General features: G+C 44.3%; 1 protein-coding gene across 1 annotated transcript in view; it reads left to right on the top strand.

Moving 5' to 3' along the window:
- The first annotated feature begins 13,789 nt into the window (after positions 1 to 13,789).
- Slc35f4 (solute carrier family 35 member F4) overlaps positions 13,790 to 17,240 on the top strand; it is a 67,864-nt gene continuing 64,413 nt past the window's right edge. The window contains exon 1 of the mRNA XM_051143350.1: positions 13,790 to 13,913. Within this exon, the coding sequence (XP_050999307.1) occupies positions 13,790 to 13,913 (124 nt within the window). The remainder of the gene's footprint in view (positions 13,914 to 17,240) is intronic.

Here is a 17,240-nt window from a genome sequence, read left to right as displayed (position 1 = left end):
ATTCTTCTACTGAGGGACACTTAGGCTGTTTCCATGTTCTGGCTATTATGCATAAGGCAGCTATGAACATGGTTGAGCATATGTCCCTGTTGTATGGTAGTGCATCTTCTGGGTATATTCCAAGGAGTGGGATAGCTGGGTCTTGAGGAAGCCCTATTCCCATTTTTCTGAGAAAGTGCCAGATAGCTTTCCAAAGTGGTTGTACTAGTTTGCATTCCCACCAGCAATGAAGGAGTGTTCCTCTCTCTCCACATCCTCACCAACATGTGGTGTCATTTGAGTTTTTGATCTTAGCCATTCTGATGGGTGTAAGATGGAATCTCAGTGTCGTTTTGATTTGCATTTCTCTGATGACTAACGAGGACGAGCATTTCTTTAAGTGTTTCTCAGCCATTTGGTATTCCTCTGTTGAGAATTCTCTGTTAAGTTCCAAGCCCAATTTCGCGATTGGGTTGTTTAGTTTTGTGGTGTATACAAGGCTTTTTTTATAAATATGTTTTCACTTTGGGCATGGAGGTTATCATGGGTGGAGTAGAATTGTTAGGTTACAAAATAAATATATGTTTAAATTTTTTCTTTTTTTCTTTTTTTTTTTTTTTAATTTTTTCAAAACCCAAACCTTCTCTCAAAGAGATTGCCACTTCTCTTTTTTTTTTTCCTATGATTTTTTCTATGTTTTCTAAATTTTTTTAAATTTATTCTTGTTACATCTCAATGGTTATCCCATCCCTTGTATCCTCCCATTCTTCCCTCCCTCCCATTTTCCCCTTATTCCCCTCCCCTATGACTGTTCCTGAGGGGGATTTCCTACCCCTGTATATGCTCATAGGGTATCAAGTCTCTTCTTGGTAACCTGCTATCCTTCCTCTGAGTGCCACCAGGTCTCCCCCTCCAGGGGACATGGTCAAATGTGAGGCACCAGAGTACGTGAGAAAGTCATATCCCACTCTCCACTCAACTGTGGAGAATGTTCTGCCTATTGGCTAGATCTGGGTAGGGGTTTAAAGCTTACTGCCTGTATTGTCCTTGGCTGGTGCCTTAGTTTGAGCGGGACCCCTGGGCCCAAATCTGCCTATCATAATGTTCTACTTGTAGGTGTCTAGGAACCTCTGGATCCTTCTACTTTGCTATTCTCCCATGCGTCTCTCATCTAGAGTCCCAATAGGATGTTCCCCCCCCCTCTGTCCCAGGTTCCTGGTAAGTGAAGGCTTTCGTGGGACATGCCCCTTGGGCTAGTATGCAGATATAAGTGAGTATATACCATTTGAGTCTTTCTGCTTCTGGGTTAACTCACTCATTATGATCACTTCTAGCTCAATCCATTTATCCACAAATTTCGGGAATTCCTTGTTTTTAATAGCTGCATAGTATTCCATAGTGTATATGTACCACAGTTTCTTTATCCATTCTTCTACTGATGGACACTTAGGCTGTTTCCATGTTCTAGCTATTATGAATAAGGCTGCTATGAACATGGTTGAGCAAATTTTCTTGTTGTGTGCTGGAGCATCTTCTGGGTATATTCCAAGGAGTGGAATAGCTGGGTCTTGAGGAAGCCCTATTCCCATTTTTCTGAGATAGCACCAGATAGATTTCCAAAGTGGCTGTACTAGTTTGCATTTCTACCAGCAATGAAGGAGTGTTCCTCTCTCCCCACATCCTCGCCAGCATGTGGTGTCTCTTGAATTTTTGATCTTAGCCATTCTGATGGGTGTAAGATGGAATCTCAGAGTTGTTTTGATTTGCATTTCCCTGATGACTAAGGAGGCTGAGCATTTCTTTAAGTGTTTCTCAGCCATTTGATACTCCTCTGTTGAGAATTCTCTGTTTAGTTCCAAGCCCCATTTCTCAATTGGGTTATTCGGTTTGGTGGTGTTTAATTTCTTGAGTTCTTTATATATTTTGGATATTAGACCTTTGTCAGATGTAGGGTTGGAGAAGATCTTTTCCCAGTCTGTAGGCTGTCACTTTGTTCTCTTGACAGTGTCTCCTGCCTTACAGAAGCTTCTCAGCCTCATGAGGTCCCATTTATTAATTGTTGACATTAAGGCCTGGACCGTTGGTGTTCTGTTCAGGAAGTTGTCTCCTGTGCCAATATGTTCCAGAGAGATTGTCACTTCTCATTCCTACCCATGCATTCCTGTGAGAGGTCCAGTGGCTTAGGAGCTCTGTCAGTGACTGGTGCTGCCTACCTGCTTTGTTTTAGTTACTTTCCAGAGCACTGTGATAGTACCTGGCTGTGATCTGCATTTGCATTCTTCCAAGAGCTAGTGGCACCAGGTGCATTTGTATGATGGCCTATTTACACTCTATCAGAGAGGACTATACAAGGTGGCCTTGGTCTGCCTGTTCCCTATCAAGCAAAAGCAGTAATGGGCCTCTTCTCTTCCCCAATGGAACGGCAAGGCGGTTGGAAGCAGCACTCAATTGGACACTTGCTTTAACAGCATCTGGGGGCTCTACACTCTATGATTCAGCAGTAACACCTCTTCTCTCTCCCCTCCCCCATACTTACACCATTCCCATAAGCCCTGAAAAGCACACGAGCCTCTGTGTATAGTACTGTTGCAGGTGAGCTTGATGTTTTACACAACCTGCTCTACTCTCTTTCATTGGCCTAGGCTCTTCTTCCTCATTGTGGATGACCTAAATCAACAATCTGTCTTACTTGATGCCTAGCCTCGTGTTTCTTCGCAATCTTCGCAGCTCCAGGTCTAGCTCCAGACCATCCCATATATTTGTCCCGCTGCAGCTCCTTGCTTGTAGTCACTGTCTCCCTGTGGACAGATACAATGGTCAGTGTCTTTGTAGCTTCTAGAAATCCCTCCTCCAACAGCTGAATGTCAAGTACATGTGGGTTCCCTGGACACTTGCTGTTTGGAAATAAGTGACACACTTCAGCTACTTGATGGCTGTCTTGGCTGTCTTTGCTTCCTGAAGAAACACTATCAGTTGAAAAACAAATCAGGCATTTCTTTTGGGGGGCCAGGATGAGAAGGGGCATAATCCTGCGTCATTGTTTCTTTCTCTGTTTTCCATTTCTATATATATAACAACAAACTTGATGGCTTATGCTCATGTATAATAGGTTTTGTCTGCTGACAAAATAAGCCAATCCCAGTATAAAAGCAGGTCTATTGGGGGCAGCTCTCAGGCAGGTACACAGGTCTCAAGGAATGGGGGCCAGGGGACTTGCAGATAGGGAGATGGGGAAGGGAGGGGCTGAGAGAGAACAAAATGTCTGGATTGTATAAGGAACAGCCTCTGGGGGAGGGAAGCCCAGCCCCTGGGCTGGAAAGTTCTTGGTAAAGGGCAGAGTACAGGCCATACCTTATAACAAGTAGAGACTGAGGGATGCTGGGAGAGCTGGAGGTCGAATCCTCTTTGACTTGTTAAATAGGCACCTCAGCTGCTTGCCCGGGGTCTGAAACCCAACCATGTACACTTACAATCTCACAGTGGTTGTGGATTGGGAGGCTAGATCTGGGTTAACTGGGCTCCAAAGCTGAAATTCAGGAAATGCAGAAGAAGCAGCGTTCTTACCACAGCTGAGAATTTACACATTCAGATGTTGGCTGGGTTCTTTTCCTTGTAGCTGGATGTCAGGGGCCCTGGGTTCTTTTCCTTGTGACTGTATGACTGGGGCCCTGGGTTTTGCTTGGTAGAGGCTGAAATCCTTGAGCTTCAGTGTTAGGTTTCTGAGGAAACAAAAGAGATGGAAGGTAAAAAGAGACCAGAGTCTGAATTTCAACCGACGCTGGGACTGTCTTCAACAGTGGAGACACCAAGGAGCAGCCTCTCTCCCACAGAAAACTGAGGGGTCTGCCAAGGGGGGGAAGCTGGCTGCAACCCTCTGTAGGAGCAGGAGAGGGACTTGGGAATGAGGAAATTGTTTGCCAGAGTTGAGACAGACTATCAGGCATTCCTTCTAGGATGATGGGGCAAGGTCACCTACAATCTCATAGGAATCCTGCTTTACAACCAAAGTCCTCTCTCATTCAGTTTCCTCATTCCCAAGATTTAGATAGTGACTATGCTTCCTTCCAAGGTTGTTAGAGATTAAATTAAGACATTTAAAGAAAGTGGTGTATACATCTACCTGGCCCTCAGCTCTATGAGTGAGTGTGGTCCACTGTTGTTATTTAAAATGTAAAGTTGTGCTGTGAGTGGATTGGACCTTGAGGATTATGAACTGAGTGAGAAAGACCTGAATTAAGTAGTAAAATCTTCTACATTCACATGCACCTTTTCTTCTCTATACACGTGTGAGCTTTCTCAGCTACAGTGGTGGTGGTGGCGAAATATGTGTGTGGTTTAATGTGGAAACTGTATGGCAAAAGGAAAGAGATAAGAGAGAAGCTCGCCAGGACGGTTTAGCCTCACTATGATACGGAGTCACGTGCTTAACTCAACCTGCCGTGAAACAGGGAGCACATGGACTCTGCCTGCCCAACTGTTTGGGAAACACAGCAGGATCAGCGTCATTTCTTACATCTCATTGCTTGGTTGTGCTGTGCTCAAGGCCAGGTCTCCTCTGTCACCATGATCTTACGCATCTCTGTCAGTGGGACAGGCCTTGAGACCAGAATGCCTAGTTTTCATAGGGACATGTCAGAGTCACTGTTTTATTTACTTTCTGTGGGGAAGAGAAACACAGGGTCGTTCTGTACTTTAAGTAATCCATGACTCAGAACCAGGATTATTAACATCTTACCGCACTCTACATGCAAAATGGCTGTCTCTTATGGCTAGAGGGAAAGTAATGCCTTTGGACGTAGCCATTCCTTAGGAACTTTAGGAACTTTGAAACCACAGTTAATGTAGTCACTGAATGCCAGGTCAACCTAAGTGTGCACTCTGCATGTGTCTCTCAAATAACGACATAGCCATCAACAGATCCCTGACCAGCGTGCCTCTGGGCTGTGGCAATATTAAATCCTCTCATCCCTTAGTCCCTTAGTTTGTACCATGAATATTTCCACCAATGAATCAAACTTTCATATTTGTAGTATTGCATTGCTATGAGAATTTAGTTTTTAATGAAAACAAACATCTATGTTATTATATAAAATCTCCCAAATGCTAGGTGTTGATAACTAGCTTTTGAAGATCAAAATACCCTCAGGGCCAAATAAACCATGTGTGTGGCCTGTGCCATGGCTAGGAGCAGCTAATCTTCAATCTCTCAATCATGGCTTTGCATGGTAGCCCAGGGTATTCCTTACCTTTTCCCCATAGACATGGTACTGAATTGTCATTCTTTGTGAGGGTCCCTCATGATGTCACCAGCAGACCAATTTGTGGAGACCTTCAAGTTTCATTTGTATCCTCCTATGGTGCATTCCAATGCTGGAAGCCTATGGAACTGGGGTTGACACTTGTTGCAGATGTGTTGTTGACAACCTGAGACTCCTGTCCAATTGTGTAGAGGTTTTTGGTGTGTGTAACTTCTTCCTGGCTCCCGTTCCCTGCAATATCAGAACAAGTCACTTATCAGCAGCTTCCAGCACTGCTTCCAGGATCTACTGGACCCAGCATCCTTTGATAACAAGAATCAGCAATTATGAGGCTCCCAGGAGGATTCTTCTAGGTAAAGTCAATATTGTGATTGCCTGGCTTCCCTGTGAACCACATAAACTCTTACTCTAGAATTGAGCCACTGATCAATAGTCAGATAAAAATGTTAATTCTGTAATTAAAGCACGTTTAGTGTTTGGCTTTACTGAGAGACAAATTGCCCAGTCCTCTGTGTATTTGGCTGCTGCTGAATAAACTGTGTAACTTCCATACTGATAGGGTAGAGTCTACCTGTTGAACAGCAAAGCTGTGTGTTGTATAGGGTCTGGAAGGGAGTTCATGACACGCTTAAACATGGCTGAATCTCCAGGGTAATGGGAGTAGCTGCTGAGAGCTGATCAGAGTTAAGGAAGACTGGCCAGGAGCAGAAAGCAGGTACTATCTCTACCCTTAGACCGGAAGTGACCAGTCCAGCAGTAACATTTAGGAAAAAGTCACTCTAATAAACATTAGAAGGCTGTCACCAAGTGGGAGGTGTTGAGTCAGAGGAACATAAGCACTATCAACCAGGCCTGAGGGACGCCTCTCCCGCCACTCTCTCACTGAGCCTCACATTGGCCAGTCCCAAGTAGGAACTAGAAGGCAATGAACTTGCTTTACTGAGTCCCCAGAAGTCACCTGGGAGCACAGAAGGAGGAAAAATGGAGAATGGGTTTGACAGATCCTGGGGACTATCCTACATAGCTGGTGAGCTCTTAGAGGGTGCCCCACCCTCTTTTCCCAGAGGCCAACATCAGCTTGCTTCCAGCAGATGCTGGAAAGTAAGATACCATGGTAACTAATTTCCTGCAGCTGAGCATGGGTTATAGAGCTCTGGCATGACATGAAATTCTATAGTTCTTTTAGGGCATGTTGCACTGTTGGAGTGAACTGTGGTAGCCCAAATCTGGGCAGTAGTGTCACACTTCCTAGGTGCTGCACAGTGTTTGAAGTAAAGCTTTTATTCTGAATGGCTTTTAAGCCATGGATGCACTGTGCAAACTGCCACTCCATAGTGTGACCCTGTCCTCTAGGTCACTGTCTTGGGGTTGTTAAATGCCTTTGAGTTTGTGATCCTACATCCAAGCATAGGAGAACGGCTACCAGTTTGCAGTGGTTTTACCTGGGCCCTTATTTTTGTTACATTCGGTTGTGGTTTACAGTGGTGGGGAGCCAAGCCAGAGCTGAGCACGTGCTAGGCAAGAATTGTACATCTGGTTACATCTCCACTCCCTTAAGACATTTTAGAAATTCAGATTACTCTTCATTCCTTCTACAGCAAATCAAACTTTGGACAGTGGGGCCAGGAAGATTCTTTCCACAGATGTACACGGAGAGTCTAGCATTTGCTGAAGTTCTCTGAAAGGGCACTAATTATGTGACATAAGGCCCATCACCAGCAGGTTTGCGTCACTTCTCTTTCTTCAGCTACCAGCCTGCAGATGTCGAAGGCAAATCTTCCAGGAACCTTCCTTATAACAGCAATAAGATTAGGATTGGTTTTACTGGTCTGTTATTGCTGGTTTAAGATCAGTTTGTTGACACACGCAAAAGTCCACAAGAAGGTAGAAGAGAAACCCAAAAGTCAGTAATGTTGAGTCACACGTCTGACTTCTCCAGGTTGACTCGAGGAAATGCACTGATAAAATATGTCCTGGAGAGCCTGGAGCAATGGTTCTCAATCCGTGGGCCATGACCCTTGTGGGGGTCATATAGCAGATTTCCTGCATATCGAATGCCCGCGTTAGGATTCACAGCAGTAACAAAATTACAGTTGTGAAGCAGCAGCAAATGGTTGGGGGTTACTACAGCACGAGGACCTAAATTACAGGCTGAGAACAAGTGCTCTAGAGCTTCTGTAGTCCGTCAGGCATGAGGTACACAGGGGACTGATGTGTCTAAGGCAGTAAGGAAAGGCCACGGAGGGAGAGGCTCTACCCAGTCCCCACTCAGCGCTTCCCCTTAGCCTGTGATCCTTACGATTAGCCGTGCACCCCAGAAATCCTTGATTCACTTGAAAATATCGTAAGTAGCAAGAATTTTGGTACTAACCACTTCATTCCACAGCCTTGACCCTGCAAAGATGAAGAGCCATAAGGGGTATTCACGGGATGATAAGCTATCAAAGGGTCTTGATACTATGTTCTACCCAATTTAATCCTGAGCGAAACATGATTGGCTGAGCCTATTGCACAGTGCAGCAGAAACTGAGCAGTCAGCTGGCATCTCTACCACTACATCCAGGTTATAACACAGACTTACACCATAGAGCTACAAGTATTTGTGGCTGAACATAGTTTCTAAGTCAGGAATCTAAGAATGTGTTGCTTCTGTTGTTCGGGGTCCAAATCAATTAGAAGGTTGAGTCAGAGTGTTTGAGGGGAAGGACCAGGCTGAAGGACATACGTTCACATGCCAGCTGGCAGGAGGCCTGCTGTTCTGACACGTTGTCCTCTCTCCAGGGATGCTCACAACATGGCAGCTGGTACCTCACAGCAAGTGTTCCAATAAAAAAGCAACAGCCACAGACAAGTCATTTATAACTTAATCATGAAAGTGACACACTACCCTTTGTACATATTCTACTCAGGTACAGAAGGAGCCACACAGGTGTGCACATCAGGAGACAAGGAAGAGACTCCAAAACGAGGGCTCCCAGGACTCCAGCCTTCTCCGGCTTCTTTTAGCAGGAAGAGCATCTTGCTGACCTCTACCTATTTGGCATCCCTATCTTTACATCTCTGTGTCTATGTCCCCGGTGTTCAAACGTGGAAGCAGGGGGAGCAACGGGCTTATCCAGTCATTCATAGACATACATGGGCTTGCTAGTCACCATTTCAAAAAGCTGCTCTTGGACCTTTGGAGCGGGCAGTGGCTTGGGTTGTGAGAAGGGCCCACTGAGTCAAGCTCCAACATGTCTAGCATTTCCCTGAAGACATCTGGCAGCAAGAGCCATATATGGGGTTAAACTAGATCTCCCTTTAGAAATTGTCCAGGTTGAGAATCAAGGATAATATCCTTGCATCCAAAACCAAAGAGCAAAGATATCAGGAGGTCTCAGGGAGCCCTCAGTTTCAGCTTCTGTTGTCCTGTCTGCTGTCTTCTTTGTGCTGCGGGAGCTTCCTAGTCCTCCAGCTAATTGCTGAGCATCTTAAGCATATGCAGACATGGAAAGAGATTTATTGTAGTCCTGACAAATGCTCCCATCATGGTGACGAGCACTGAAGCAGAGCTGGTTCAACACAGATGTTCCCATTTGATAAAGAGGCACTTAAAATAATGAATTGAGACATTTGAAGGAGTACACACTCCGCACTGGTGTTATTAATGAGGTATCAAGAAAACAAACATTTCGTGGTAAACCACAGCAAAAGACTTGTCTGGAAAAGATAAAAGAGGGAAAAAACCACATATTTTTCTCTTCACAGAGATGCTTTCATCCAAGATGCATGCAACAGTCCTTGAAAGGTCTTACACTCTTATTGGATGACACTAAGTGACAATTATGATCTTTATTTTGGAGAAGAAAAATGGTGTCTCCAAAGGGAAAAGCAACTTGCCTGAATCATTATAATCCTAATCCATAACAGCTGCTGGCTGGGCATCACTCTGTCGGGCACACTAGTTACATGTTATGACCATTCTCATTTGATTGGCAGAACTGTTATGTTGATAGCTATAATGCTTGAGATCAGAGGTTAAGTAACTTCCTCTAAGTGGTATAGTGACTCTCTGGGTTCATACCACGATACGAAATATAGTCAGTTAATGACAATCAGACAGGTAAAGTCTTTCCCTTTTCTTACCCACCTAACCTTAGGTTTCTTTCCTTGAGTATTTTAGAATGATTGCGTCTATTAGTCTTGCTGCGTTAAATAAATCACAGTGGTGGCCTGGTTCTTCAGTAGGTGCTTGAGCCTGTAGAGTGATGAAACATCCAAGCCCAAGTGATAGCATGGACTCCCACAGCCACAGTCTCATGTGTGACTTTACTGGGTTCACAGTGGAGAAGGTCCAGGACCAGCGCAGAGCCAGGATCCATGGGAGGGTATGTGCGTGCACTAGTACAACTGTCTTTCCAGCAACGTGTTGACTTCAGATGGAATGCTCATCAACACAAGGAAGAAACCACAGTATGACATGGCTCTCCATTCTGATGTACAGCCTATGGAGCCACATCAGAAAAGCCTGTGCTGGAGGGCTGTACTCAGCATCTCTGAACACAAGCTGCATCCTCATCAGAGGAAGGACAAAACAGAGGGCAGTCCGGCAGTCCTGGTGGCCTCCTCTTGCCTCTCCCTTCTCTCTTCTCACTGCACAGAAAGATAGAAAGCGAAGGACAAACCTGAAAGCTGGCATCTATGGGGGAGATCTGAGTCGAGAGGAAATCCAGGAGAGCAAGAGAGGAGGGGGGATTTAGTTGTTATTTAGACTTATGCTTAGGGTCTTATCTATGTTGAAGCTTGATTTCAGATCGATTGACCTTGCTGCCACCAGGCCCACACTCTGTCAGTAGGCCCCCCAATAAGCTGCACCTGTGCCATCCTAAATACATCCTCCTTCAGCCACAGAGCACCTAGGAGACAGTTCTCATACACTGAAAGTGGGTTTTGCTGGAGCACTCTGGGTTTTTTTGTTGTTTGTTTGTTTTGTTTTCTTTTTTTGTTTTTTGTTTTGTTGTTGTTGTTGTTGTTGTTTGGAGATCCACCTCATTGTTATGACATATATATACTGTATGTCTTGTTCCCTTTCAAATCACTTGGCATAGTTGCCTTCCCGTCCCCAAACAGAGCACCAAAGTATTCATTGAATAACACATAATTCTGGGAAGAGATTACTTATAACTTGTTCATCATTTTCCTCTTATTTTTAAAGAAAAGGGAATGAACAAAGCACTAGTTCATTGTTGGCATACTTTTCGGATGCATCTGAAGGAGCACACTGATTGGCAGGTTGACTCTTGATAGCAGAGACAGGTGTTTCTAGAACAGCTGGAGGGAAGCTCTGAAGAGTAACGCCAGTCCTAGATTTAACATTAGGGGCCACCATGGAAAACAGAGTGAAGAGGATGGCAGCCCCACCATGTCCTGTGGTTTGGAGGGGTTGGTCATCTTCTGTCATTAGATAGAAGAATCTGGAAGCTCTAAACCCATCCTTGCTTCACTAGTTTCCTGTGATGGCTTGGACTATGTCTTCTGAGAACTCATGTGCTGACGTCCCAATTTGAACATCTACTGGAAGCATTTAGCTTATTTGAAAGCATTGCATTTTACATTTCAAACTAGTTGAGATGACTGAATCACAATGGGAGAAGAGCCATATAATCTGATTTGTACCTTGTGAAAAAGGGCAGGGCAAGGGGGATTTGGACAGGCATGATCCTGTGTAAAGATGAAGGCAGAAATTGGAGGGTGCTTCAGGAAAAGCATCACAGATTTCCAATGTACCACAGAATCTTGGTAGTTATGAACAGGATTCTCTTCACAGCTCTCCGAAGGAGCCAATTCTAATAATACCTTGGTTTCAGCCTCAACACTCCAGAATTGTAAAGCAATACATTTCTATTGTTGAAACCACTCAGTGGGCCTTTGTGACAGTCACCCTACAAAAACCATCACTCGTCATCTGTGCCCAACAGCCCTGACACATTTAACCATCTCTGCAGAGCCTCTCTTCAACAAGTGGCAGCAGATAGAAGCTGTTCCATGCCTTTTGTCAAAATAAGCATTTTCAAGAGCCGAGGCCACCCAGGGAGGAAGCTAAACAACCCTATGTTCCCAGCAATTTAAAGAAACCAACCCTTGCGATGATGAGAAGCAAACTAAAGGGCTAGATCTGAGTAGCTCTGGCTGGACACAGACTCAACCGCAGAGGGTGACAGGACACATTTGTTTGGGTGTAAAGTGAGTGATGGTCCCCACCACTTGTGGGACCTTGGTGCTTCAGTGTGAGAACCGGAGTTCTGCCTGCTTTTCTGAAATATTGTCCCTTGTGAACTGTTTTCCTAGTAAGACCAGATAGCCCCTATCACACTGAATGCCTTATCGCTCTCACGCCTTGTTTTATTGGGCCCAGCAGGTTATTGTGAGTACTTCATGACAAGAATTCTACATTTATTTCTTCTCAGATGCTTCAGCACTTTGAACATATTTAATAGTAGCCATAAAAGACTTTAAAAGGAATTCTTGTAAATGGCCTTGTGACCTCAGTGATATAAAACTTTCTAAGGAATATGTGAGGGTTTTTTTTTTATAAGATAGCAAGGATACAGCCTTCCAGGAGTCTGAAGGGACTGACTGCAAAGTAACGGGAAATTAGCCAATGAAATGGAAAACTTATTAGAGGAAAGAGTACAGCAGAATCTTCCATTGCATGCCCTGCTCTAGATACAAAAGAAATGATGTAGTTGGTTAAACCATTCTAGATTAAAATCACTAGCAAAATGACCTGTCTGAGATCTGACTCAATAGCTCTGGCCTCTTCCTGCACTCATAATTATATATGGATCAAGGAAAGGATTGTGTACATTGTAGTGTAAGTCATAGTTTCGACAGGATAATTCTTTGCGGGGGAGCTCATGATCTCTTGTATCATGGGATATTTAGTGGCATCCCTGGCTCCATGTTGGAACATCCATCCCATGCATTTGTAACAATCCAAATCGTCTACAAATGTGGCTAGAGAATCTCTAAAGGCAAACTCGCCCCTGGCTGAGAGAAAGCCAATCCAAATGGAGGAAGAAAAGTGCTTAGAGACCAGTGAGGTTGTATTCCTCCTGGCAACAAATAAGAGTAAATCATGGTTGGATTTCAGCTATCACAAAGAGGCACTTGCCATAAACATGGCCAAGAAAACTAGAGGACCTACACTAAATCTCAGAATACTGTTCACAGGGCATTTTATAATTTATTGCTTCTGGTTTTGTGAAAGTCTTCAAAATACTAAAACTTGCATAATGCTATAGAATTCCAATCTTTTCCACATATGTGTATCTGGTACCGCGTTCATGGGATAGGATGCTAGCTTCCCACTAAAGACTGGTGTTAGGGATCAGAGTTCACAGCATATGGCTATCTGTTTTCTCCTCTTGAAACTTTCTTTCCAAGATTCCCCAGGGACTAAGGATGCTGACACAGTCCAGTAGGACAGCCTGACTTGCTCTTCACTTGAATTGTAGACACTTGCTCACGCATCCAGGCTTCCCTACGCTTGGATCATTGCTGTCATGAAGCCAATGTTGAGCAGTCCAGTGCTGCCCCAATGAATGAGCCTCACACTGACTAATGAGAACAAATCCAACTCTTATGTTTCACTTACTGCTGGCTCCTCTAGCCTCTGGGCTGTGAGAGCTAGGGAGGCAAAGCTTTTGCCCCACAAATCCACACAAAGACACACACCCAGGCTATCACTACAGAATTGAAAATGGATGTGTAAAGTTCCATCTAAACATGGCGCCTAGCCTAAGCCCTTCCCTTGGATTCTGCGGTGGGATGCTGGGCTCTTTATAGTCAAAGGGCCAATATGTGTGTCTTCTTGCTGCATGTAATGGGACTGCTCTCTAGCAAACTGAGTGCCTAACAGTATTGGCAGCTGCTGCTGTACATTGCCTGTCACCAGCCCCAAGGAAAAGGGTAATATCAGACATCCTGGTGCTGGCACACAGGCTGGGCTTTGTGGCAGCAGGGACAGCTCAGTCCTACCACCATCCCAAGTCACTCTCAGGATGCACCATTTCTAAAAATTCTTGGTAGTTAGGATGCCAAGCAGATCTTCTCTAACTCTGGGGATTCAAGTCTTGTCAAATGAGTTGACCGTTTAGTTGGTGAGGCAAGAATATTTCTTCAGTACCTACTATGTGTGAGGCACACAGAGTGGCACATGAGACTAACAAGTTCCCTGACTTCCAAAGTTTCTAGCCTGGTGGGGGAGACTTGCAATGTACAGGTAAGTGCACAGCTGAGGGTCATTAACGGTTGTGACAGGAGCCAAAGGAAAAAATGAATGGTGCACGGTTATGCAATGCAACAGCCGGTGGCTGATTTAGATAGAGGGTTAATACATCTTCATTGGAGATGTCCTCTTTGCTCTGAGACCCCAGAGAGTACAACTTCCCAGCTAGGTGAGACATTGGAAGAGTCATTGGACAGAAAGAAGCATAAGCTGAGGCTCTGCCGTTTAAACACTATTCACTTTGAGAGCATCACAGGGAGCTGGTGAAAGGCAAAAGGGGTCCATGAGATGGACCCAAAGACCACACCAGCTTCCGGGTGTAAGTGATGAAGGTGTGGAAGCAAGAGACTGCCAGCAGATGATGATCGCTGGTGGCGAGGGCAGGACAGGCTGGGTGCTGGAGAGAGGTAAAGGGTGGTCGGCAGGTTCGGGCACGGCTGTGACAGAAACAACAAAATGTGATAATGAGTGAGATGTAGAAGATCTGGGAGAAGAATGTCAACTGGCTGGTGCCACTGTCCTCTCAGATGCCTGAGAGAAGAACCATAGTCGTAGATGAGAGGATAAACGACTCCATTTGGGACACTTGAAGTTTGGGAGTCCTATTAGACATTCAGGTAAGGATGTCAAGCCAGCAGCTATAGGAAAAGCCATGGCTGACGGTATCTGTAATCTCAACCGTAGACAGTGCTGAATGATAGTCCAGAATGATCACTTAAGAGAGAGTGAAGTTGGGAGCTGGAGAGATGGCTCAGCAGTTAAGGGCACTGTCTTCTCTACCAGAGGTCCTGAGTTCAATTCCCAGCAACCACATGGTGGCTCACAACCATCTATAATGAGATCTGGTGCCCTCTTCTGGCATGCTTGAAGAAAGAGCACTCATATGCATAAATGAATAAATAAATAAACATATTTTTTAAAAAGAGAGAGTGAAGTTAAAAATGAGGAGGAGTCCTGGACCATAAACCCAGAACTTAGAACGGTGGTGCCCAGAAAGCAAACTAGAAAGGACTATTGGAAAGGCAAGAGGAGTTGCTGATTTATATTCATTAGTCCGGAAGACTTCTGAAGTGTCGCACCACAGTTGTGGCCTAAAGGATGGGGAGGAGGTGAAATGCTGGGGCGTTTAGGGAGCATGTAGGAGAACAAGTGACTAGAGCGGTGTAAGTGAGGGTTAGAGTTCACAGATCTGGCAAACAAGAATTCACCAAGTTAAATCTGAGTCTTGGCTAGTAGAAGTTGATCCCACATGCACTGTACTTTGACATGCAGTCCGGGCGCAAAGGTGCAGGATGTGCTGGGGGCAGGCACAGGGTGCACAGATTTTGTTTTTCATGGGGAAAGAAAGCAAATATGCCTCTTTTAAAACTCAGTTTCTTCCACCCTTTGAAAAGAAGGGATAATAAACTATGTTTACATTCTTAATTGAAGATTAGGAGAAGAACAAAGTGTAGCATATTAAGGAGAGGCTGGCGTAGCAGGAATTCCTCTTCAGCCCGTGTTCGCAGCTGACATATCTGACTTCCTCTGTGTGGGATCTAGACACCATCTAGGAATGCTTCTGAGGCTTACCCATTAAGGGGGTTCCACTGTTTTACAACATTTGGCTTCCACGTTGAAACTCACTCTATGTTGTTAAATGTAAGACGTCAGACATACTGATGGAGTATGCTAGTCCCAGCACTTCAGCACATCCTGGACTGCGTAGCAAGCTTGAGGCGAGCGTGAGCTACATTGCTAGAATCTATCTCAAAAACAAATAAACAAACAAAAATAAACCAGCATTTTGTTTGTTTGTTTGTTTTTGAGACAGGGTTTCTCTGTGTAGCCTTGGCTGTCCTGAACTCATTTTGTAGACCAGGCTGGCCTCAAACTCACAGCGATCCACCTGCCTCTGCCTCCCGAGTGTGGGGATTAAAGGTGTGTGCCACCATGCCTGGCTAATAACCAATATTTTATGTAAACAAAAAAGCAATAAATCATGGTAATACTGTTTTCATGTTGTGTTTGGATTATTATGTGAGGTTTATTAAAAGAGACCATAGAGACTAATTTAAACATAAAATTAACATCTGCCTTACAAATGTGTGAAAAGTTAAATGCCTAAGTCACTCAGCAGCTTACTTGGGCGTGTCTGAGTTTTCTGTACTGCACTTCCTCTGAGTTGTCACGAGTGATGAGGGTAGATCCACTTTTCAGACAATGCTTCAGGCTTGTCTTCAGAACTTTTTGCAAGGCTGTTGACCCCCAAAACACATTATATTTTTTTATACCTCAACAGAAGGTATTACTAAATTAAATCCACCTAGACAGTGGATTAAAACAAGATTTTTAAATTTTTTTATTTAATTAATTCATTCAGGTTACATTTCAATTGTTATCCCATCACTTGTATCCTCCCATTCCTCCCTTCTTCCTGCTTTCACCCTATTCAAGAGGGGCCTCCTCCCCCACTATATGGTCATAGCCTATCAGGTCTCATCTTGGTAGCCTGCTTATTCTTTCTTTGAGTGCCACCAGGCCTCCCCACCAAGGGTAGGTGGTCAAATATGGGGCACCAGAGTTCATGTCAGAATCATTCCCCACTCTCCACATAACTGTGGAGAACGTCCTGTCCATTGGGTAGATCAGGAAATGGAGACCGCTGTGTAGAGGTGGGCTCCAACTTGAAGACAGAATGGATAAGTAGGGATTGATAGCCAAGGAACAGGGAAGGAATTGGAGATGAAAACTCTCTACGAGCAAATATCTGAGCATATCTACTAAAGTTAGCTGACAGAATTCAAGGTGGAAGCAAGCCATAGTGGTCAGGCATCAAGAGGGATGATGGAGGACCACGCATCTCATTAGCTATCTGGGACGATCAGATATGGAGAACAGCTGACACATGCCAAAAGAACCTGGGAGGCTTCCTGTTACAACTGAATTTAAACAAAAAGTACAGACAAGGCTCAGAGAAGCTCAGGAGTCTTGAGTAAAACATGGCCAGGCAGAGAATCTTTGTCAGGGTTAATGAGACCCTGCAGACAGCCCCACAATGCTCTTTGCTTGCTCAGATAGTCCTTAAACGATGTGCAGACTCAAAGAGATATCAAATGATTAAAGTTGTCTGCCAATGCCAGTAGGAATTACAGGAAAGTGCACACACTCAAAGACATCGTCAGTAACCCTACAACTGCTCCATGGCTGACAGCAGTTCTGAGCTCATTAGTTCTAAGTTAAAGGTTGATTTGGGAGGTGTTATACCACATGGGAAAAAATTTACATCTTATGAAATATGGTGATCACCTTTATTGGGGTGCTTTTAAATATTCCAAACACCTTTCACTTTTCAGAAAAAAAAAACTGAAGTGATTTAAGAACAAGGTAATCTGTTGTTTGCATTTGCTGTGAAACAATCCCCCAAGGAGGGTGTCAACTTTGCCCACATCTACTCTGCAGTACCGACACCTTTGTGACCAGTACTGAAAGTTAAGCACAGAAAGAAATGGTCATGGCAGTTGAGGTTAATTAAAACTTTGTCTGGACAAGGATGAAAATTACCTTCCCATTTCACCCCTAGAAAGTGGCTTTATTGATATTTTATCTATTAATGGACAACTGTGGGACCAGATAAGGTAAAATTAGACAATTAAGCTCTACTGAAGAGCTGGGGTCAGGAAGCCCAGATATACAGACATTCCAAGTATAGAAGCTGCATCTGTGTCTATGCAAGGACTATATATATTAATATA

Source organism: Acomys russatus, chromosome 3 (genome assembly GCF_903995435.1).
Source record: "Acomys russatus chromosome 3, mAcoRus1.1, whole genome shotgun sequence".
Lineage (NCBI taxonomy): Eukaryota > Metazoa > Chordata > Mammalia > Rodentia > Muridae > Acomys > Acomys russatus.
The sequence above is the reverse complement of the archived record's forward strand: the minus strand, read 5'-3'. Positions and strand labels throughout refer to the sequence as shown.